General features: G+C 35.6%; 2 protein-coding genes across 5 annotated transcripts in view; both read right to left on the bottom strand.

Annotated features, from left to right (window-relative positions):
• The window catches only part of LOC128233363 (glucose-6-phosphatase 3-like), a 30,354-nt gene that overhangs the window by 1,416 nt on the left and 5,020 nt on the right, over positions 1–23,918 (bottom strand). The window contains exons 1-6 of one of the 4 annotated variants that reach the window (XM_052947011.1): positions 14,100–14,205; positions 8,070–8,161; positions 5,094–5,251; positions 4,184–4,290; positions 2,488–2,569; positions 1,005–1,123 (exon numbers count right to left, since the gene is read on the bottom strand). In XM_052947011.1, coding sequence (XP_052802971.1) covers positions 1,005–1,123; positions 2,488–2,569; positions 4,184–4,290; positions 5,094–5,251; positions 8,070–8,129 — 526 coding nt within the window. In that variant the 5' untranslated portion in view covers positions 8,130–8,161; positions 14,100–14,205. Of the gene's footprint in view, positions 1–1,004; positions 1,124–2,487; positions 2,570–4,183; positions 4,291–5,093; positions 5,252–8,069; positions 8,162–13,809; positions 13,867–14,099; positions 14,206–23,918 lie in introns of those variants that run through there. The other 3 variants (XM_052947009.1, XM_052947010.1, XM_052947008.1) reach the window with 3 other exon arrangements.
• On the bottom strand, positions 11,398–13,846 carry LOC128233365 (uncharacterized). The gene is made up of 4 exons (XM_052947012.1): positions 13,565–13,846; positions 13,186–13,440; positions 13,001–13,070; positions 11,398–12,875 (listed from the first exon to the last, which is right to left on the bottom strand). The coding sequence occupies exons 1-3, from the start codon at positions 13,628–13,630 to the stop codon at positions 13,002–13,004; spliced, it is 390 nt and encodes a 129-aa protein (XP_052802972.1). The 5' UTR covers positions 13,631–13,846; the 3' UTR covers positions 11,398–12,875; position 13,001.

Raw genomic sequence — 23,918 nt, 5'->3', positions numbered from 1 at the left:
TTTCAAACAGCGAAATAACATATTGTCTGATATTTCTCATTGTTTTGAAGTTTAGCCCGCTCTCAATTCTAAATCAAACGTGAGGGTTTGGACACAAATTCAACGACGTCATTTCCGAAATGACGTTACGTTCGCATTCATTTTGGCTCGCTTTTTAACAACAATTTACTGTCATTTTACATCTTTATTTTTTTGGCATATATAATAAAAAGAAAATGTAAGATTACAATATACAGTCGAAACTCGTTGGCTCGAACTCCCAGGGACAGGCGAAAATACTAAGAGCCTCGGAATTGCATACATTCAGTATCTAGAAATTGGTCCTTAAAATCCAGATCGAGCCAACGAGGAATTCGAGCCAAGCGAGTTCGAGCCAACGATGTTCGACTGTATATCATCTCGTGAGCACCAAAAGTAAATATTTCACTCGTTGCTACTCCATATAGCTTTTGGGTGCTCACCGAATATGTAACGATCTTAATAAACTGAAACAAACAATTATCCTCTATATAATGCGATTTTAAGTTTTACTTTTACCAAAAAAACAATTTGTGATGGTTTTGCATTTCTGTTTCTCTGTGAGAGGTCCAATCATTGATTGACATTTGATTGACATTTTGATCACATGATACAACACAATTTTCTCATTGGACTATATACGGCATTTTGCAGTTCGGTTCGCCTTTATGATTTTAGTGATGTTAACATTCCGATGCCAAAAAAATGCAACTTCAGCATTTTAAAGTCAGGCGCCATCGCTATATGATGAAAGAGATACTTATTGAAATCAGAAGATGAAGTTTGATTAATACATGCATATGTTAAATTCTCGATTTTTTCTGGCTAAGTACTATCCTTGTCCATGTAGTATACATTGTAAAAAAATGATAAATTAATTATAATTATTAATATGCTTAATAAGATAAACATTACTACAACATATTTGTATTATATATAAAATTTCGTCTCTTGATAAGATCGAGAAGTGTAGAACAAGGGTTTACCTATGAAGGTTCCGAAAATAACCTGATGTGGGAAATGGGTGGCAATATAAAGCCGGGAAACATTCACTGCAATTAGGAACCAGACAAACACGGACCAAATAATGGCTTGTATCCACAACCTGAAATATAAAGAGCTGTCAACGGAGCGTGATGAAACTTTAAATGATGCAATATGCATTTCTGTGAAACTTGATCAAGCTTCGAATAATGCTATGTACATTTCTGTGAAGTTTGATAAAAATATAAATGATATTGAGTAAGTTGCGGGTGACATGTGACAACGCTATCCTTTCTTCAAAGTATGACAACTTGCTTCTACATGTTATCTCCAGGGGCGTAGCTAGGGCCTAAAAAACTTGTAGGCCCGATGATTCTATGAGAGTTTTGGGACTTTTATATGCACATTACACACACTCAATTATACTTGCAATGATTACAATAAACCAAGTAATACACTCTGCACGCAGTTTGAATAAACACCAAATTTGCCAGAGTTGAAATAGAAAGTGTTCAAAGTGTTTGGGTAGGGTAGCTATTAGTTTTTATTGCATTTTTGGTTATTTAAATTTTATCATTTTTCAAAAAATTGTAGGCCCAGGCCTACAAGGCCTTTATGTAGCTACGCCAGTGATCTCTTCAATATGTATCATTCCAACATCATCGTAAAATAGAGACTTCGTAAACCACTGAGTTTGGTATTAAACATGCAAATACAATTTCAGTGTGTTTTTTTTAAATTATTTTTTGAAATTTGGCTCTATTCCAATCCTGAAAAATATATCCTCCTAATCCCAGCTAAAAAGATCTGTTTTACGTGCATTGACCACTAAACTATTAGCAAATGTAGCTATATAGTTCCAATCATAAAAATTTGGATAGGACTGTTGAATAAAAGGTTTAAAGATGCAATCTTACTCCCAAATAAGCAGTAACACAATTAATACAATTGTGTTAAAATGACACTCTTATTCAAAATCATTACATACACATGTATATCAAACATAGCTTTTGACTGATAAACCTTTAACTACTTTCTAAATGATACATTTATGGAAAATATTAATTACTGATTACAAGGTTGTAACCGTGTATTGAATAGCAGAGAGCGCAAAAATATTAAATGATTGGTGAATGTTAAAATGATTGACTGTGGTCTACTATAGTCTTATAAGGTAAAAATTCCTTGTTTTATGCTCATTTTCTTTCAAATTAAACTCAATAAACTTTATAAGAACCATTGTTATCGACATTTATTCATCCTGTTCGGAATATTAAAACAATGTTATCAATTGTGGTAAATCTTATTTGGGAGTAAGAGTGGATCTTTAATTTACCAAAAAGGTTGAAATAAATATCAAAAACAATGGTTCTTATGAAGGATACCATGTCTAATTTGAAAGAAAGGTGCAGAAAACACGGTATTTCTACCTTATGAGAATATAACATATATAACATATATTATGTATGCAGACTATCTACCAACCTTGGTTTGTGGATCCGTATAACAGCCAAGACAATGTAGTACACAACAGAGGCAGTCACCATGCCATGGCCGGATGGACTACCTGAACAAAGATACTAATTTGTTAAATTAACACATCGTTTTTATAGGTAGAAGGGTCTTAATGGTCTCATTAAATGTAGTGATCTTTCATGTCTTTAAAGTCTCATGAAAATGTTCAAAGGTTAACCATTTGATTAAAATAAAGGTTAGGTTGCATCACAGCACTGTAACTGATGTAATCTTAAGGCGAATTTAAGATGTATTAAAGGGACTAGACACCAGGTGATACCATTGTAAGAAAACAAGAACAAGCGATGTTTGTCAAACATTATGCCCTCCGGAGTGCCATGTTGTCAGGATTATTTGGACAATTGAATGAAATGTCCATGGACCGAAATGACAGCTGATTTGCCATTGGCATTGGATGCCTTTGCGGCAGTTTTAAGATTATGACCATTCAAAGTGTGAGGAAAGTAGGTACAGTTTTTAATCACACAGACAAGCTTTTTGCGTTCAAGATCACTGTGACTTTTACCTTTAACCCGATGACCCCTAAAATCTAAAGGGGTCATCTACTGGTCAGGCCCAAACCCAAAGTCAAGTTTGAGGGCCATGGGTGCAGGCATTGTCAGTTATCACACTGTGTCACTGTGACCTTGACCTTTGACCCGATGACCCCTAAAATCAAAAGAGGTCAGATAAAGGTCAGGCCCAACCCGCAAGTCAAGTTTGAGGGCCATGGGTGCAGGCATTGTCAAGTTATCACTCAACAATCTTTTCGCATTCAAGGTCACTGTTACCTTGACCTTTGACCCGATGACCTTTTTAATCAAAAGGGGTCATCTACTGGTCATGCCTAGCCTCCATGTCAAGTTTGATGATCAAAATTCTTGGCATTGTTGAGATATCACTCGGAGAAGCTTTGTTAACCTTTTTGCGTCAAAGGTCACTGTGACCTTGACCTTTGACCCGATAACCCCTAAAATCAATATGGGTCATCTACTGGTAAGGCCCAACCTTTATGTCAAGTTTAATGACCACAAGTCAAGAAATTGTCAAGTTTGCATTCAAGGCCACTGTGACCTTGACCTGATGACCTCATAAATCAATATGGGTCATCTACTGGTCAGGCCCAACCTCCAAGTTAAGTTTGAGGGCCATGGGTTAAGCATTGTCGAGTTATCACTCGGACAAGCTTGACCTTTAATCCGATGACCCCTAAAATTAATGGCAGTCATCTTCTGGTCAGACCCAACCTTAATGTCAAGGTTGATGACCATACCTCCAGGAAGTGTCGAGTTATCACTCGGACAAGCTTTGGTCTACAGAAGAACCAACCAACTGACTGACTGACCAACCTACAGACCAACCGACCGACTGACCGACCAACCAAGATGTGCAAGGCAATATACCCTCTCTTCTTCGAAGGGGGGCATAAAAAGTCAAAAACATACATAAAATTGATATCGTTGTATACAGTAATATTCAATTCATTGTACACAACCAAATCAATTTTATGTCAGTTTTTTCGACCATTTTTCTTGCAATAGTATCATATGGTATCTAGTCCCTTTAATAGTGACCATGCTTTTGGCAAAGCCAACAACACAAAAACTATGGCAAACCCTTGACTCTTTTTCTTTGAAGAAACAAAGCTGCTAAGTAAGTAAATTACCAGGTCCGGTTTCACAAGTTAAGGGAAACTGTTGTACGATTGTAGAGTTGGAAGGATAATGACCGCACTCCCTCACCCACCAATATGGTCGCTCTCCATGCATCACCCTGGTGTGTCAGAGAACAAATAACCGAACTGTTATTCAAATGTACAATGGATAACAATCATGTGCATATACAAATAGCCTAGGTATGTGTGTGTGCGTGCGTGCGTGCGTGTGTGCGTGTGTTTGTGTGTTTGTGTGTGAGGGTGGAGGGAGCGCTGCATGTCGGTGGAGTAGCCGTACTCTCTTCCCATCATGGTTTAGTCCTCATCTATTACCCTTTGGATGTTACAAGCGTTTGGGTCACATTTCTCATAAAACTATTTATTTTTCGATGTCTGACCTTAGGCCTACAAAACTATACCTAATAAAAAATAAACCCGACCCACCCAACGAAATAGGTACTGCCTCTACCATTTTAATAGTCAGATGGTAAAAAAAATATTATTTTATTAAGTGTGTCTTTTAATATGAAGTTTACAACCTTTAAAGCTTTATACAGAAGTTTACTTTATACAATTCACCAATGATTTCAATACCGTTCTTATATAAAAAAAATCAAATAAAAAAGCCTACCTACCATACATGTTTTTGGAAAGGAGGTTACATAACAAAACCATTTTTTTGGCCCTATCAAACATGTACAAGTACCTATAAAGGAAATGATAAGTGTTAAGTGGTGGATCCGCGATCTAGTTGTACCACACTTGACTGTCAACCCAGGAATCGCAGGTTTGATTCCCCGCCGCACCACCTTAGAAATATCAATCGTCTTCCGGGAGGGACGTTAAATGAGGGTCCTTGCCCGAGTACAAGTAAAGCTTAAACCCCACCCCCCGGCACTTAATTTTGCAAAAAACAGTGTACCATTTCAGTAGGTTATTCATCCATTCCGATAGGCACGCCAACCAGAGGACTTGTATGCCAGTACGCTTGTGTAGACAGTATGCCACAGGGAAGTAAATCAGGAAGGCGGCCCGGGGATCCCCCATGCGGGACATGGTCTGCATCAGGCCACTGTGTTCCTACAATGTATTAATAAACAAACTTGATGAAGAATGGCTCAACAATGCAAACTTGAATGGTAAATGCCAACCAGGCCAAAAAAATTGTTTGGTTTAGATTACATCCTTTTCAAAAATAAATTTTAGGCCTAAATGCCAATCAGCTGTTTTCGGCATCAAAGCCTTTAATTCAGTAATATAAGCTAACTCACAATAGAACATTTGTTTGTAAAACTGCCAAAAATATCATTTTATCAAAGCGTTAGAAACGCTCTGACTTAAAACATCAATCTTCCAACATTAATTAAAAATCTGTGAACTGATCCTTTGTCACCATTCTTGTTTCACTAATTTCCAGACATTGACACGAAAATTGGCTCATTGAAAGGCAAAAATAAAAAATAAATTGTGTGAGATAACTTGATGTTAACTCAACAATTATTATTGTCTGAGTCATGAAAATTGATATTTTTGGTACAAATCAGCATATTATCTTTGGCAACACGTTAACTTACCCTGGTAATTGCATTTAATATATATAATATATATTTATCTTGTACTAGATTAACCCGTGCAGAAATTTATCCTGGTCTTCCCAAAATCCTGGGAATTTCCTGAGAATCTCATGATTCCTGGAGCCAGTATCCTGGTATTCCAGGCACACCAGGAATTTTTAGTTACCCAGCCACAAGGACCAGGACAATTCCAAGATATTCCAGGACTTTTCTTTTAGAAAATAAGATAACCAGGAATTTATCAGTCAACACCAGGAATTTTACATTCAAACTATCCTGAAAGTCAGGAATTTAGTTAAATTGTCAAAAATTCAGCAACAAAACAAAATTCCTTGTTTATCCTGGTAGCTAGGAAACATTTAAAAGTAAAATTCCTGTTTTTCCTGCAATAGCAGGCATAATTCAAAAAGAAGGTTTCGTTCAGAAATACTCTAATGAATACAATTAATATTAATATATAACTAATAACTAATTTAGAATACTGCCAAAATCATTTCAAACTATAATATATATATATTTATAAAAATATAATACATGTTACTGTTTTTTATTGACTTATTCCTAAATAAAATCATGATGCATTTTGTTCCATCATACATTTATGGCAATTAACATTTATATTTAAATTAACAGAAAGTATACTGCTGAAAGATTTATTATTGCTGTGTTCAAGATTTTTTTCACTCTTCATGAGTCCAGGTGTTTCACATCCTGGGCTTATCAGCCCATTGAAAGGTCAGGCAGAAAGCTTCCGGCAGAGATTTATCTTGGCCAATCAGCATCAGAAGTCTTGTGTGTTAATATATGAATATATGCACAAGTGCTATAACATGAAAGTATAAGCTGCATGTAACTTAATATTCTCTTTAAATTAGTTTTACAATTTTACAATTGAGCTCTCATTCATTTATTACTAATGATCATGTTGGTGAGTATATATATGCATTATTTTATTATTTTAATATTATAGATGACCAATGTTGTGTCTGTGGCAAAGATGAGGATCTTGTGATCAAACAAGATATGATGGAAAAGTTGGAAAGCTAAAGAACATTAATGGCAATCTCTGCTCAACCACATGGTAGGTTGATGAATATCTGTTATTGAATTTAGTTTTTAGTTTTCAAACTAGAATGTGAAGCAGTAGATCTATTAATCATATAATAACAATTACATTCCTGATATAATTAACTTATAATAGATCATGGCAATAAGCATATTAGGGCAATTCTTTAATGCAATTGCAAATTGAAAGTTTAAATTTTTTGTGCATGTAAAATGCAGTTTAGCACTACCAAAGTTTGAGCATGAATATGTTAATATCGAATTATAGGAACCCTTTTTATGTAAATATGTAGTTTAAACCTTTGTTTTAAGTCAGTACCTTTTATTTATCTGCATAAATTGAATTGGATATAACACAAATGAAATTTAAGGTAGAATCTAACAATGACCTTTGACCAATTTCTCTAATCTGATGTGGCCTATTTTAAGAAATTATAAAATATACAAATTTTCATATTTTTTTCAGATGTGGAGCACAAAAGGTTCGGTGTGAACACAAGTGTCATCTAATTTGCGACTGGCTTATGCCTTGAGATCATATGCCAAAGGAACTTACCCAGCAAATAACAAAATTGAAATCATTGTTTGTTTGTAAATATTATTCAATAAGAAGTTGAATGAAATTGAAGTTGTGGTTTTCTTTTAATGAAACTATAGATAAAATATGGACAAGAAAAAAACTACCCTCTCAAAAGAAATTCCTGGTCCTTAAGAATTTCCCAGGAATTTCCTGGTCCCAAGAAATTCTCAGGAATTTCCTGGTCCCAAGAAATTCTCAGAGATCCTGGGTAAATCCTGAGAAAATCCTGGACCCAGGATTTTTTTGAAGAAATTTCAATCCTGGAGTTCCTGGAAAATTCCTGTTCCAATACCGTGCCTGGGTCCCAGGAAACCAGGAATTTCCTGGGATTTTCTCAGGATTTTTTCTCAGGAAATTCCCAGGAAATTCTCAGGAATGTCTTGGTAATTTCTGCACGGGTATGGCCAATATTTGTTTTTAAATACTGACAAAGCCAATGACCTAGATATTTTTAATGTTCTTTGAAAAACAGAACAGCTAAAATAAAACAAAACTTGTCAATACCGTACAGTAGACGATTACATGATTGTATTAAAATGGATTTGAATATGAACACGTTATCAAAAACAACTTATTTGTAACGCTGAAGTTGTGATAAAGTGTACAGTATATGGGCGAGTTTTACACTACAAAGAGACATTCTTATAGAGCTGCAGAAATTCAAAGTCAAACTACTGACCGGAAACTCATTTTGAAGAAACTGGATGACCTCAATTCCATGTTTGTGGATGAAATCCATCGCATCAGATATAACTGTCCACAAGTGATGTTCTGTAATACATATAAATACTAGTTTCCAAACATGTATGTAATAATATTGATAAATGCCCATACAGTTTCTATTTTACAAAATCGTTACAAGCTTGTAATAAAAGGAGTTTGAACTATATCGAGACTATCTCTTTTCATTTCCATAGAAACCAACATTATTGAATGCCCAAGGCTAACCCCATTTTGTGAAAACAACTGTAACCGTTAACCTGATATGCATATAGAGGCACTTATACTGTCTTGCTATAGAGCTAGCTTTGATAGCGACGCCATAGAGTGTCCGCCTGCATAGCCAGAGGTCGTGGGTTCTAACCCCAACAGGTGCATATAGCAATAAGTGCAGTTTGCTACATTCGGCACCCAACGAGGGATCAGTGTTGCACAATAAGCCGCAAGGTCATTGAAAATTGACCCTTGTCTGCAAAATTCGAGGACAAATTTCAAAATGGAGGGGGAATGTCTATCCGGGTAAACGATATGCATATAGCAGCACTTATACTGTCTCGCTATAGAGCTAGCTTTTATAATCACATCGTAGTGTCCACCTGCATAGCGAGAGGTCGTGGGTTCGAACCCCGACAGGAGCACATAGCAATTTGTTCAGTCTGTTACACAGTTAAACAACAATTACTAATCTCTTGGTACTTAACACTGATGTTTTTCTATTATTATACATGTGCATTTAAGCTGGATCAAAGAAAGCATTAGGTTGATATTGAATTACTCTTGTGTTTACTTGAGTAAAAACCAGTATCGGAGTCGTTTTTTAGAGCCCAGATGGACTGAATCGCCCTTGTGTGGCTGGGATTAAAACCACAACCCCTTAATTAGGAGAGGCACACACTACAGATTGACCACTCTCATCTAAATTTATTATGTATACTTATGCGAAACATTTCGGTCAATCCCAATCAATTAAATTCCAAACTGCTTCTATAACTTAAACTTCATGCAACGATCAACCACGTGCACATGCATTTAAGAATCCAATCTTGTCACTACTTGATTTTACGTGTGTATATATATATGTATATTTGTTATTAATTGTTGTATGTGGCCCATATTGAAAATTGGTATGTGTACTAAATATGTTATCCAGTTTAAATTAAGACGTAACTTGTCTTTGTGAGTTCGGAGAAGATTTTTTAAGTTTTCACTTATGATAACACATAAAGAGAAAACCCATCAGCCCTGGGGTGTGGCCAATTTTGACCCCAGGGCCATAATTTGAACAAACTTTGTAGAGGTCCACTAGACGATAAATCATGCCAAATATCTAAGCTCTAGGCCAAGTAAGTTCAGAGGAGATGATTTTTGAAGTTTTCACTATAAACATATAGAGAAAACCCATGACCCCCCAAGGGGGCGGGGCCAATTTTGACCCCAAGGCCATAATTTGAACAATCTTTGTAGAGGTCCACTAGACGATGAATCATGCCAAATATCTAAGCTCTAGTCCAAGTAAGTTCAGAGGAGAAGATTTTTTAAGTTTTAACTATAAACAAATAGAGAATACCCTAACCCCCCGGGGTGGGGCCAATTTTGACCCCAAGGCCATAATTTGAACAATCTTTGTAGAGGTCCACTAAATGATGAATCATGCCAAATATCTAAGCTCTAAGCAACGTAAGTTCAGAGGAGATTTTTGATTTTTTTTTACTATAAACATATAGAGAAAACCCATGACCCCCCAGGGGCGGGGCCAATTTTGACCCCAGGGCCATAATTTGAACAAACTTTATAGAGGTCCACTAGACGATGAATCATGCCAAATATCTAAGCTCTAGTCCAAAGCAAGTTAAGAGGAGAAGATTTTTGAAGTTTTAACTATAAACATATCAAGTATACCCATGACCCCCCAGGGCGGGGCCAATTTTGACCCCAAGGCCATAACTTGAACAAACTTTGTAGAGGTCCACTAGACGATGAATCATGCCATATATCTAAGCTCTAGTCCAAGTAAGTTCAAAGAAGAAGATTTTTGAAGTATTCACTATAAACATATAGAGAAAACCCATGAACCCCGGGGCAAGGCCAATTTTGACCCCAAGGCCATAATTTGAACAATCTTTGTAAAGGTCCATTAGACAATGAATCATGCCAAATATCTAAGCTCTAGTCCAAGTAAGTTCAGAGGAGAAGATTTTTGAAGTTTTAACTCTAAACATATAGAGAATACCCATGACCCCCCAGGGGCGGGGCCAATTTTGACCCCAAGGCCATAATTTGAACAAACTTTGTAGAGGTCCACTAGACGATGAATCATGCCAAATATCTAAGCTCTAGGCCAAGTAAGTTCAGAGGAGATGATTTTTGAAGTTTTCACTATAAACATATAGAGAAAACCCATGACCCCCCGGGGCGGGGCCAATTTTGACCCAAGGGCCATAATTTGAACAAACTTTGTAGAGGTCCACTAGACGATGAATCATGCCAAATATCTAAGCTCTAGGCCAAGTATGTTCAGAGGAGAAGATTTTTTTAAGGTTTTCACTATAAACATATAGAGAAAACCCATGACCCCCTGGGGCGGGGCCAATTTTGACCCCAGGGCCATTATTTGAACAAACTTTGTAGAGGTCCACTAGACGATGAATCATGCCAAATATCTAAGTTCTAGGCCAAGTAAGTTCAGAGGAGAAGATTTTTTAAGTTTTCACTATAAACATATAGAGAAAACCCATGACCCCCCGGGGCGGGGCCAATTTTGACCCCAGGGCCATAATTTCAATAATCTTGGTAGAGGACCATTTGGTGATCCTACCTACCATATATCAACGGCCTAAGCCTTGTGGTTTGGGAGAAGAAGATTTTTAAAGTTTTTCCTTTTGTTTGCCATGCGGGCAACCAGAGTTCTGCATGGATTTATATTCTTTGAACAACTTTGATAGAAGACCACCCAAGGAACATCCCTATGAAGTTTTATTAATATTGGCCCAGCGGTTAAGGAGGAGATGTCTTTTAAGTAAATTGTTGACGGACGACGCACGACGGACGCCGGACAAAAGGCGATCACAAAAGCACACCATGTCACAAAGTGACAGGTGAGCTAAAAATGATACAGTTTTGATCTTATTTTATAGAAAAGTGTTAAGTATCAATGCAAATACACTTTTTTCTTGATAACTTTTGCAGAATTGGAAGAAATTTGAGAGAAAGGATAAAACTTGACTGTTTTCAACACTGCTCCTAAAAGTTTTTCTAAAAGACAAAAATATGTCATGAACAAGAAATGGTATACTTAATGAATGACAGGAATGAATATAAAACCATCACTGAAATTTTCATGGGAGTCAAAGTAACCTCAAAAATTTCATGAAAGGCCAACTTTTGAGCCTAATTTCCTCAAAATGTTACACCCCTGACCTGAAACACCCTTTTCAACAATGCCCTGTTGTTTCTCAGCAAAAGATAAGTGGAGCAAAACTTTGTGATGTAAATCAAAGAAGAAGCACTCTTCTTTGAATTAGATTAATACATCGTGAAAATATGTGAGTATTTGATGATTTGTTAGAAAGCAGAGGGCATTGCAAATACTATGTACTTCATTTTTGGGTATTTTTGGAACAAATGATGTAGAATTTTCTCATTATAACTTTTAATTCTAATAATCAACACATTTACACTGAATGCACAATCATTTTGGTAACAATCATAAACTTTATAATGCTGTATATTATATAATATAAATGTGTTACACTCCTGACATGGAATCAAGTGTATATTCATGTACTGTTATAAGTCTTACTTACATGAATCCGTGAATGTTATCAGTATTGTAGACTGTCTGAGTCATGATAAGCTTACAGTGTACTATTATTTGTTACAATACTGGCAGTTTTCAATTTAATGAACTTTTATATGACTGCAAGTGGCAAACAGCTTAGATACAAACTTGATGCAGAGTAACACTGTGTATTGGTTGGAACTAAGCTGTTTTCATAAATTAGAAATAATGTGGTTAAGAAAGTTGCTCAAGTGGTTATTGCAAAAACCTGACTGGTGAGAGAGGAATATTTAATTATTTGAACACTTTAATGCCTGTTACACTCCTGACATACTTTATTTCTCTTTTCTTTTAACCACTGAGCTTAATATGTGTAGCAAACAAAAACAATTGGATTTAACATTCATCAAACACAATACTTCTATTATATTAAAATAGTTCTGAAGGATTTTTTTAAAAAACAATGTCTTGTAACTTTAATGAAGAACAACTACTTTTCAAACACAACTTTTACCTTAGAATAGCGGATAAAGTGCCCCACAAAACCCACTTGCAAATAGATTTCCGTGAAAAAAAGGAGAAACATTGTCTAAAATTACAAACAGCAAAGTCCAAATTCAGAATCAGAGTAGCACTGAGTCTACCTTTGGGTACAAGAAAGTCATAAAGCAGGGCACTTGAAGGGCTATTTAAGAGAAAAAAATAACTAGGAACTGCAGCAGTAAATATACTGTCCAAACACTTGTTCTCGACACTGTTTCTACACAATCACTTGAGCACATATGCAGACAGGGGCCTTAGGCTTGACAGATCAAACATTAGTTTGATTCCCCTGCAGGGCAGTAGAGTTGGTGCTGGAAGTCTTCCAATGATGTCCTCACTGCGCTGCCAGGATACATCGTCCTTCATAGGCCAGTTGTACACACCATCCGACCTGGTTGCCGGCAGGAACTTGAGCAGAAATTCATCTTCCACATCTTCCAGAACCTGAAAAATTCAAGAAGATTGATCAAGTTTATTATCCATGCACTAGCAAAATTATTTTGCTGCCATGCAAAAATTATGACTGTTTTTAGAATACTTTAGACATGCAGCAGAACAATTTAACTCACCTTAGCTAAATACAGGCATGTGCTCCTCTTCGTCTTGAAATGCACAGCCACAAAGTCTTCTGGTGCAATCCTGAAATAAATGAAAAAATGACAGTGATTAAACATGAAACATCATTATATAGGATATATAGCATGGTTTTCTACTGGAGACAAACAGAACAAATTACATGGTTTTTATCATTTACCTGGGTATGGGCTCGAGACTGACGTAATGCTCGATGTCTGGTAGATACCCAAGCACCAGTGTTGGCAAGCTTGATGCATCTATGTGGATGTCTGCTAATTCCGCATGGACCACTGTAAAGTGTAATGCTACATTTTAGCATCTTGCACATCATTTGCAGGCACACATGGTCAGCATAAGTGCCATTCTTCAACATACTGTGTAAGTATGTGTCCATGTCTCTTGTCAGGAAATGGTGGAGCTCAGCCTTTGTAGTCTGAAATGGAGCAATGAGTGTACATTAGTATAGTGACCTTGAATACACAAAAACAAATGCAATTTTGGTCAAATAACATCACTTGTCTTTACTCTTTAAATACACGAAGAACAAGTAAATGTACCTCGGGTAACTTTTCAATGAAATGAACCAGTTGAAGCCTCAGGTCAGTGTGGGTGTGGACCTCCATCCTATTCAAATAGTCTTTTACGGCCCAGAAAAAACAATTTCTGTCACTCGGAGTATTTCCTCGGATTCTCCACCCTTTTCTTGCTATCTATTGCCATAGTCATCATGACAATTAATATTGCATATTGATCTATAAATGTAATGAAAAACAGACTTTTCTGGATTCAATAATCCCCAAACCTTCTGGAATAATCCGTACAGATGTGAAATTATCCGGAAGTCGGTAAACGGTGTCAAGGTAAACACTGACCCGACAAATTTTTTTTATCATCAAGACCAATGATTTCATCATTCATCATAGCCAATCCGGCTATCTTAAAGGAATATTTTTGTAGCCCGGGTCATTTTTCCCTTTAATGAACCGTTAATTTCGCACACTGGTGAAAGTAACAAAATGAAAAAATACTGAAAAATGTGCTGGGGGTTCGGAGGCCCTAGGAAGCCCTTAGAATTACGTTACTATAACTTACTTCAAAGCCTCTCCTGACAGTTTGACAATTTCAAAAACAAAGCCTCTTCAAGACTTGGATATCTTACACTCCGGCAAGTTGGAAAAAATCCACAAAACATATCAGCAAATACATCAGAGGATGTATATACATCTCTAAAGTATCGTACCCCGGGGGTAGAAACTTTATTGATTCACTTTTCATGCTTGAAATCAGGCCTATAATTTAGAATTGTTGACAAATTTTCTTGCTTACTATAACACCAATTTGTAGTATGTCGTCAAATGTTAACAAAAATATTCAGCAAATATGCTTCCTGTTCATGTGATCTGTGTGTTGTAGGCTGTGACACGTCATTTCTTTCATTTAGGATAAAAATGGGAATTCATCCAAAATGAAATATCTTTTCTGACTGAATAATCTGAACAAACTGAGTTATTTTACAACAATTTATTTGTGAGATAATACCATATCACAGTGCGAGGAAATAAAAATCTAGCACTTTCAATTTTATTTTCCGCAATTCGTGGAGTGGCAGGTTTGTCAAACAATGAAAAAGAAGGGGCCTTTAATATAGGAAAAATCCAAATATATCAAAACCTTTAAATCATGACCTTGATCCTCTGGGCCTCAAACGCATTCCCATGACTCTTCCTATATACCAAGTTTGGTCACTATATGTCATACCTAGCTAAAAATATTCGATACATTAAGGTGACTTTGAGGCTAACCTCCCATCAGCCTGCCCGAACAATGACGCAAGAACTTGTTTTCCCTTTATGAAAGAGTGGCAAATAATATAAAAATGTGCCAGTCAAAAGAATTTAAGCCTTTAAGAAATAAAAAAAATCAACCAAGGGCCAGAATTTGTATTTAGGATTGAAATGGAGTTACAGTATTTGACCTTATTGTGCAAAGTATTAAGTCAATTAAATAATGGGAATTATATAGAAGTTTTCCGACGGAAAGCAGTTTCCGACAAATTGTTTTTTGCATACTTTCTTCAGATCTTCATAAAGAAGGTACTGCAATACAATTATATGGTCAAGAAGGCAATCAAAAGTTGGAGTTCTTACCGAGACACATAAATAACTTTTATTTAATTTATTATTTAATGTTTTAATGCTTATTTTTCATTTTGTACAAAAACTTGCACGTGGGGATCGTCAAGCGCAGCGAATTGCGTATGTGTGTGAACCTAATTTGCATATCATATATCATATGAATAGCTTAGTGGCTACAAGGTATTCCTAAATTGACTTATAGAAACAATGATTTTTGTGCACATATTTGTGAACACTGTTGTCGTGCTGGTTTCACACCCTTTTTCACTAAAATGTGTACAAATCGGCTTAGCCAAGATAAAGTGGACACTTGTGTTGCACGAAGGTCAATTTTTAAAGTAGTTCAAATCGGTAAAATTCAATATGAGTTTGCAAGCTTAATGCCTTGAGCGTTATGTTCTAAAACTGTTCTTTTGTAGCAGACCCGATAAAAAAGTTACAGACTGATATATACAAGTGGCCGTGTAGGCCTACGGACTATACATATTGAAGCATAACATGTTTTGTTTGGAAAGTAGATGCAACCTTCCTACCTTCTTTTTGCTCATAAAGTACTGGTAATGTGTAAACATTAAACATTTGAGCCAAAAATTTGATTCTGAAACAAGTGAAAATATTTATATGTGTAGGATTGCAAGAACCATTAAAAGCAGAAAAGAAGTCACACTTATATTTAGCAGAATCATTTAGATAGCAGTTCAATATAATCAAATTTCCTTTTAGATCAAACATACAGGTGTCTTTTGTTAGTATATTAAGGCTTGAATAACTTACTCTTCTTATTTTTTTAAAAGCTTGAATCACAAATTTAGGCTACAGAGAGGCTACGGACTATACAAACACAGTAATCATGTAAAACCATTCTGGAAACATAATTATATGTTTGCATTATACAGCATAAGTATTATCTTTTACCAACTGATCGTCCCCTGTCCCTTTCATCCCTTGAACATATTTACCTCAACAAAATATGTAATTTATGACACTTTAAACATGGAAACAACCAGCGAAATAACAGTCATTTCTTGACATGAAAACTATTTAAGTGCTTGTTACGTACTACGTCTCCAACTTAAAAATTGCTATTAACAGTCAAACTTGCAGAAACAAAAGGATATGTAAAGAAATAGTAACAGAAGTTTTTTATCTTGCATTTATACTAATGTTACGAAGGGGCTACGGACTATACAGGCTAGGTTCCGCATGTGTTTACTTAATATCAAAAGGTTAAAAGTTGAAGTAAATTGAAACATTAAATGTTCGAAAGTGTATAATAGCATGATATAGTATATTTACCTGTTGAAACAGTGCTTTCGGGGAAATGCACAGAACTTTTTCACAAATGACCATTTATCAGAAAATTATCTCATAAATTGACAGAACTGAGACACATAAAAGCATCAAAGATTAACCAATGTTTGATTTAATTTGTGTTAATAATATTTTCATACCAATATATACTTTTTTTTTACATAAATATTAACATTAAATTAAGTTGTTTATTGAATACCAATCCTGACTTAGATTTGATTGGGCTATCATCTGTCATTATCTGCTCTGTATCTTTGTGCCCTAACATGTATATGAAATCCCTTGGCATCAATATAAGTGCATTATTCCATTTATGTGGAACTTTCAAACTATTTAAACTGGTTTTTCATTTTCAGTGTTTTTTAACTATTAGAGATGTATGCATTCTCCATATAAAGAAAGCCACTGTAAATTTATTCAAATGGGGAAGATTCTTGAAGGCTTTTTTGCCACGCAAAAGTTTCAAAAAATAAATGCCAAAATGGTGCCTGATCTTTATGTTTAACTAAATATAAACCTTAATTAATGCAAAGATTATTAATATTATCTCTTTCACCAAACAATTAAAAATACTTGATGAAAAATGGGTACATATTGTAAACAAACGGCAAAGTTGCCATTTATCACAGTTATGTTCTTTTTCGGAATGTCCGAGTAACTGCATCTGTAGCGTTTCGCATGAAATTTATTTGGTTTAAATATCTTTTCATGTGGGAATTTCTACCAAATTCATTTAAGTCACAAATTCATTTAGAATGACTCAAATGGAATATCATCATTGTTCACATTTTATACCAATTAATGATTAAGTCTTTGCAAATTGTTAGATAAAATAGAACACACTACTATTTTATGCTAAAAGTTGTGTTATTCTGTGCTTGAAAATAAATTAAAACAAGAGCTGTCACAGTATGTGACGAATGCCCCCGATTGTGACATTGACCTATGAACAAGGTCAGTACATGAAAAGTTGATCTTGCCTTTACATGCCAAATACATATGGCAAGTTATTTTAAATTGCCTCTAAACATAAAAAAATACCACCCATAGTTGACAACCGACACTGTTATGTCCTTATATATGCAGCATTCCATTGTTAATAAACACCCAAGTGTGACCTTGACCTTAGAGATAGGGACACGGGTCTGTCATGCGACACGTCGTCTTAGTATGTGGAACACATGTGGCAAGTTATTTTAAAATCTGTCCATTCAAGGGAAAGTTACAGCCCGGACACGACAACCTATACTCTATGTCCTATATATGCAGCACTCCGTTGTGAATAAACACCTAAGTGTGACCTTGACCTTAGAGGTAGGGACACGGGTCTTGCACGCGACACGTCATCTTGGTATGTGGAACACATGTGGCAAGTTATTTTAAAATCTGTCCATACAAGGGAAAGTTACAGCCGGACACGACAACCTATACTCTATGTCCTTATATGCAGCACTCCATTGTGAATAAACACTAAGTGTGACCTTGACCTTAGAGGTAGGGGCACGGGTCGTGCTCGCGACACATTGTCTTGGTATGTGGAACACATGTGGCAAGTTATTTTAAAATCTGTCCATACATGGGAAAGTTACAGCCCGGACACGACAACCTATACTCTATGTCCTATATGCAGCACTCCATTGTGAATAAAGACTAAGTGTGACCTTGACCTTTGAGGTAGGGACAAGGGTCTTGCACGCGACACGTCGTCTTGGTATGTGGAACACATGTGGCAAGTTATTTTAAAATCGGTCCATACAAGGGAAAGTTACAGCCCGGACACGACAACCTATACTCTATGTCCTATATGCAGCACTCCATTGTGAATAAAGACTAAGTGTGACCTTGACCTTTGAGGTAGGGGCACGGGTCTTGCACGCGACACGTCGTCTTGGTATGTGGAACACATGTGGCAAGTTATTTTAAAATCTGTCCATACATGGGAAAGTTACAGCCCGGACACGACAACCTATACTCTATGTCCTATATGCAGCACTCCATTGTGAATAAAGACTAAGTGTGACCTTGACCTTTGAGGTAGGGACAAGGGTCTTGCACGCGACACGTCGTCTTGGTATGTGGAACACATGTGGCAAGTTATTTTAAAATCGGTCCATACAAGGGAAAGTTACAGCCCGGACACGACAACCTATACTCTATGTCCTATATGCAGCACTCCATTGTGAATAAAGACTAAGTGTGACCTTGACCTTTGAGGTAGGGGCACGGGTCTTGCACGCGACACGTCGTCTTGGTATGTGGAACACATGTGGCAAGTTATTTTAAAATCTGTCCATACATGGGAAAATAACAGCCCGGACACGACAACCTATACTCTATGTCCTATATGCAGCACTCCATTGTGAATAAAGACTAAGTGTGACCTTGACCTTAGAGGTAGGGGCACGGGTCTTGCACGCGACACGTTGTCTTGGTATGTGGAACACATGTGGCAAGTTATTTTAAAATCGGTCCATACAAGGGAAAGTTACAGCCCGGACACGACAACCTATACTCTATGTATGACGTATCAATATGTATTATTAAATTCTTATAATTATGCAAATTATACACATGTTAACAGCAATAAAAAGCTAACAACACACTAAGTGATTAAATTTGCATTGTTTAATGTTCACAAATTTATAACTTTAAAAAAAAAAAAATTGCGCGATTGCGAAGCTGTAATTGAGCCTCTGCCTACATACCCCTTTGATTTCATACGAAACTTCCTGGTAAAACATTAACAAGCTAGTACTTAAGTACTTTATGCATAAAACAAGTTCACAAATAAACATCGACTGTCGATTGATATTATGTTAGTACATATATACATACAATCAACCTAACTGATGAAGTACAAAACATGAAACAGAATGAGAACGAATGCAAAAAAGTCTTTTAAATACTGACATCAAGTAGATAATTATGACATAAAAGCAGTGTAGTATGTAGCCCCATTAACTATCATTTATGTGTTTATACTTCTGTCAAACAGATTATAACTGAACACCAAAAAATTTGTATAATATCAATATGAGGCTATTAAACAACATTGAAATTACATTGTAACACCATTATATTGCACTGAATGAATCTTAAACACAACTGATTGTAATCTGCTCTGTATTTTCGGATTCAAACCTTCATTATGTACATATATTGAAGACTAGTTCTTATTTCTAATCTCCCTTAAGCTATGTTTGCTTTCATTTTACATTCATGATTCTGTTTATTAAAAGCTAGCTGTAATTATGATCTGACCTTTCAATTTAAAAACAATTTTGAGGGGGGCTACGGACTATACAGGGCTACGGACAAAATAGTTTTGACTGTTGATTCTTCATTCAGTATGCTAGCTGCAAAATATTTTTGTGATAGCTTGCTGCCATTGCCTGGGAGTATAAAACAGATTGTCAAATGTTGTAATACATAATCATGTCACAGTTGTAGGACATGTTGAAAAGTGGGGCTACGGATTATACAAAAAAAAACGTCATTTTGGCTAAGTCATGAGAAACAAGTTGAGGACCTTTAGTAATAAGGCCAAAAAAAAAAAATAGATGTGTTTCTGGTGGCATGGTCAAAAAAAAGAGGGTCGGTAGGTAGGGATTTTTTTTTTTTTTTTTTTTTTTTTAATCTTTTATCGGATCATAACTATCAGCGAGTAGTATCTTTTCAACTGCTATATAGGGTTAATGTTTGAATTATCAATTTTGTCACGTTTTGCCATATTGAAGCACAGATTTTATTTTGTTTGCAGTTCATGTATTTGTTGTATGTTGTGTTTATGTACTATTTTGATATTGAATATTAAAAATGGAAAATCATTGTGATATTATCTTTTTTATTGACCAGAGTGATGGCTCTATGATATCGACATTCGTGAATCTGCTGGAAACAGCAGTATTCAGCGACACATCAAACATTCATTGTCGCTAAATATCATGTTTTAGAGGAAGACATTCCACGATTTCACCCTTATGATTGCTCTATAGTTAATGGCCCAGTTGTTCGAAACTTAACAGTCTGTTAAACTAACAGTCTGTTAAATTTCAAGACAAGGTACTTTCTTTTATGAAACAAAATTATGAAATATACTTTTAAATGAGAAGAATTATACATAATCTTTCTCCTTTTGGTATAATTTAGTGACATTACGTCATAGAACACTTGTATTTAATACAACCTTGAAATTTAACAGACTTTAGGTTTAACAGACTGTGATGTTTCAGACAACTGGGCCATTGTGTTTTAGAAGCTACACACATCAGTCAATTGTAGAGCTGTGAGTGATAGGTATATCTAAGACAATCAACTCCATATTAAACAAGCAACTTTTTTTAACAACAAGTTTATTCTTTAAAAACTTTAAAATATTCTGACTAGAAGAATTGACTAGAAGACAATGACTATATAAAACACACAGAAAAAAGCCTGGTCAGTTGACATTGTATTTTAAAGTCTCAAGTTGAAAATGGACTGAAACCTGTTCATGCCAGACCATCCATGGTGACCAATACTTTTTTTAAATAATTTGGTAGTGATTAATAAAAATCAGAAGAGCATCTTAAAAAACAAACCATGAACATATGGAACTATCAGTAGGATACTGCAAACCAATTGAATTAAGTACGCCCTTGGCTGATGTATAATAATATGTTCATATGAAAGGAGAGTGTCTAAAACATCCCACAAATTGCAAGTTGCATTGCTTCAGAATGCAGATTACTTTTCACGTTTCACTGAATCATCAAAGACTCGAGACACTTTTAGTTTTTTTCTTACCGAAACTTGTGCGTCGATTTTCCCTTTTTCTTGACCATGGATTTCTTCAAAAATATTTCGGATAGTAGCATTTGTTGGGACTTTTTTGATTTGTTTTGATCCCGGCTTGTGTTCGCAAGCCGCAAGCTCTATAGCGATCAAAAAAGATGAGATATTATTGTTATCATCCGTTAACGCCGCCATTTTGACGCTAAGCTAAAGTATCGGCGAATAGTTTGTGTCGTCACCGTCTAACATTTACGAATTTTAATATCGTTGTCTTCTTAATTATCATTTGAACCCGAGAACATCGTCGGCGTGGGTCGAAGGGTCATAAAAAAATTACGGTCGGCGGTAAAAAAATACGGTCGGTCGGGCCACCAGAAACACATCTATTTTTTTTTTTGGCCTAATGTTTGTGATTTTCATGTGTTATAATATTCTATGTAATCATAATAGGTGTTCTATTATCCAATAAACAAAGAATAGTAGTACTTTTTCATTGTAGAATAGGGTGAAAAAAGGAAAATGTATAACAAGTGTGCACATTTACAATTTTCCACATATCTTCATCAATTATTGTACAATTTTCATTCCGTAAAAAGTAGTTTAAATAAGAATGGTGTCCTTAATTGGAAAACATTATTTTAGCAATGTATCCAAGATTGCCTTTATGAGCTGTATGTTTAAAAAATGGCTATTTTTTGGTGCAACAGCATAACATCCAAAATATGGCCATTTTTGGACCTTTCAAACAGGATATTTGGAAAACCATTGAGTAAACATATATAAAACTATATATTGCTGGAAAGGTCTAATCGAGTACTATCGAAATCCAATAAAGTTACAAAGATCTTACGTAAATGAAAGCCAAAACCAGCATATAACATTGGAAAAGTTAAATGTCCACGTTATCTTGGCGAAGCCGAAATACAAGTTCCTATAAGAAAGGAATCAAAATATCATTTTTGTTAATTGTGGTAAATCTTATTTGGGAGTACTAAGTGAGTGCATCTTTAAATACATTAAATGTTGGTACTAGAATGATGCAATGAATAACACTTGTTGAAAGTTAGTTTTATTAAACTAAAATATAACCATATTTTATTTTATTAAACTAAATTAATACACCAGTCAATTGTAACCACGCCCCCCCCCCCCAGGTCCGGGGAATAGCGGGGACTTTGACTTTCGGTCAAAGACAACCCCGGGTAAAATGCCCGGTCGACGTTATATTCTATACACGCTCACGGTCTGACCACTGGAATCTATACACCCCCATTGAAATGTCGTAAAATATATAACAATTTATTTATCCACATTTTTTGAGATTTCAGATAATAATTAAGACAAAAGATGACAATTTTAAATAAAATAAATACTGCAAAGAAATAAACAATTATATCTCACTGTTCCCAAGTTCGATCTACATTGGAATTTATACAGCTACACCGTAGGACAGATAATGGACTCTTCAACTCCAACGTAGAACTAAAATTGGACAGTATACAGCTTCGTATTAAGACAGATATTGGAATATAAACAGTAGAGATCTTGGACTCAATACAGCCTCAAATTTGGACAAACATTGGACGTTATATACAGCCTCAACTGAAGACAAACATTAATATCTAAACAGCCTCAACTGAAGACAAACATTGGAATCTATACAGCCTCAATTGAAGACAAACGTTAGAATCTATACAGCCTCAGCTTAAGATAAACATTGGAATCTATACAGCCTTAACTGAAAGCAAACATTAGAATCTATACAGCCTCAACTTAAGATAAACATTGGAATCTATACAGCCTCAACTGAAGACAAACAATGGAATCTATACAGCCTCAACTGAAGACAAACATTAGAATCTATACACACTTAGCTTAAGACAAACATTGGAATCTATACAGCCTCAGCTTAAGACAAACATTGGAATCTATACAGCCTCAACTTAAGACAAACATTGGAATCTATACAGCCTCAGCTTAAGACAAACATTAGAATCTATACAGCCTCAACTGAAGACAAACATTAGAATCTATACAGCCTTAGCTTAAGACAAACATTGGAATCTATACAGCCTCAGCTTAAGACAAACATTAGAATCTAATAAGCCTCAACTGAAGACAAACATTAGAATCTCAACAGCCTCAATTGAAGACAAACGTTAGAATCTATACAGCCTCAGCTTAAGATAAACATTGGAATCTATACAGCCTTAACTGAAAGCAAACATTAGAATCTATACAGCCTCAACTTAAGATAAACATTAGAATCTATACAGCCTCAACTGAAGACAAACAATGGAATCTATACAGCCTCAACTGAAGACGAACATTAGAATCTATACACCCTCAGCTTAAGACAAACATTGGAATCTATACAGCCTCAGCTTAAGACAAACATTGGAATCTATACAGCCTCAGCTTACGACAAACATTAGAATCTATACAGCCTCAACTGAAGACAAACATTAGAATCTATACAGCCTCAGCTTAAGACAAACATTGGAATCTATACAGCCTCAGCTTAAGACAAACATTGGAATCTATACACCCTCAGCTTAAGACAAACATTGGAATCTTTACAGCCTCAACTTAAGACAAACATTGGAATCATTACAGCCTCAACTGAAAGCAAACATTAGAATCTATACAGCCTCAACTTAAGATAAACATTAGAATCTATACAGCTTCAACT

This window comes from Mya arenaria, chromosome 5, assembly GCF_026914265.1.
Source record: "Mya arenaria isolate MELC-2E11 chromosome 5, ASM2691426v1".
In the NCBI taxonomy this organism is placed as follows: Eukaryota; Metazoa; Mollusca; class Bivalvia; order Myida; family Myidae; genus Mya; species Mya arenaria.
Note: the sequence above shows the minus strand (reverse complement) of the source record. Positions and strands in the feature narration are given on the sequence as shown.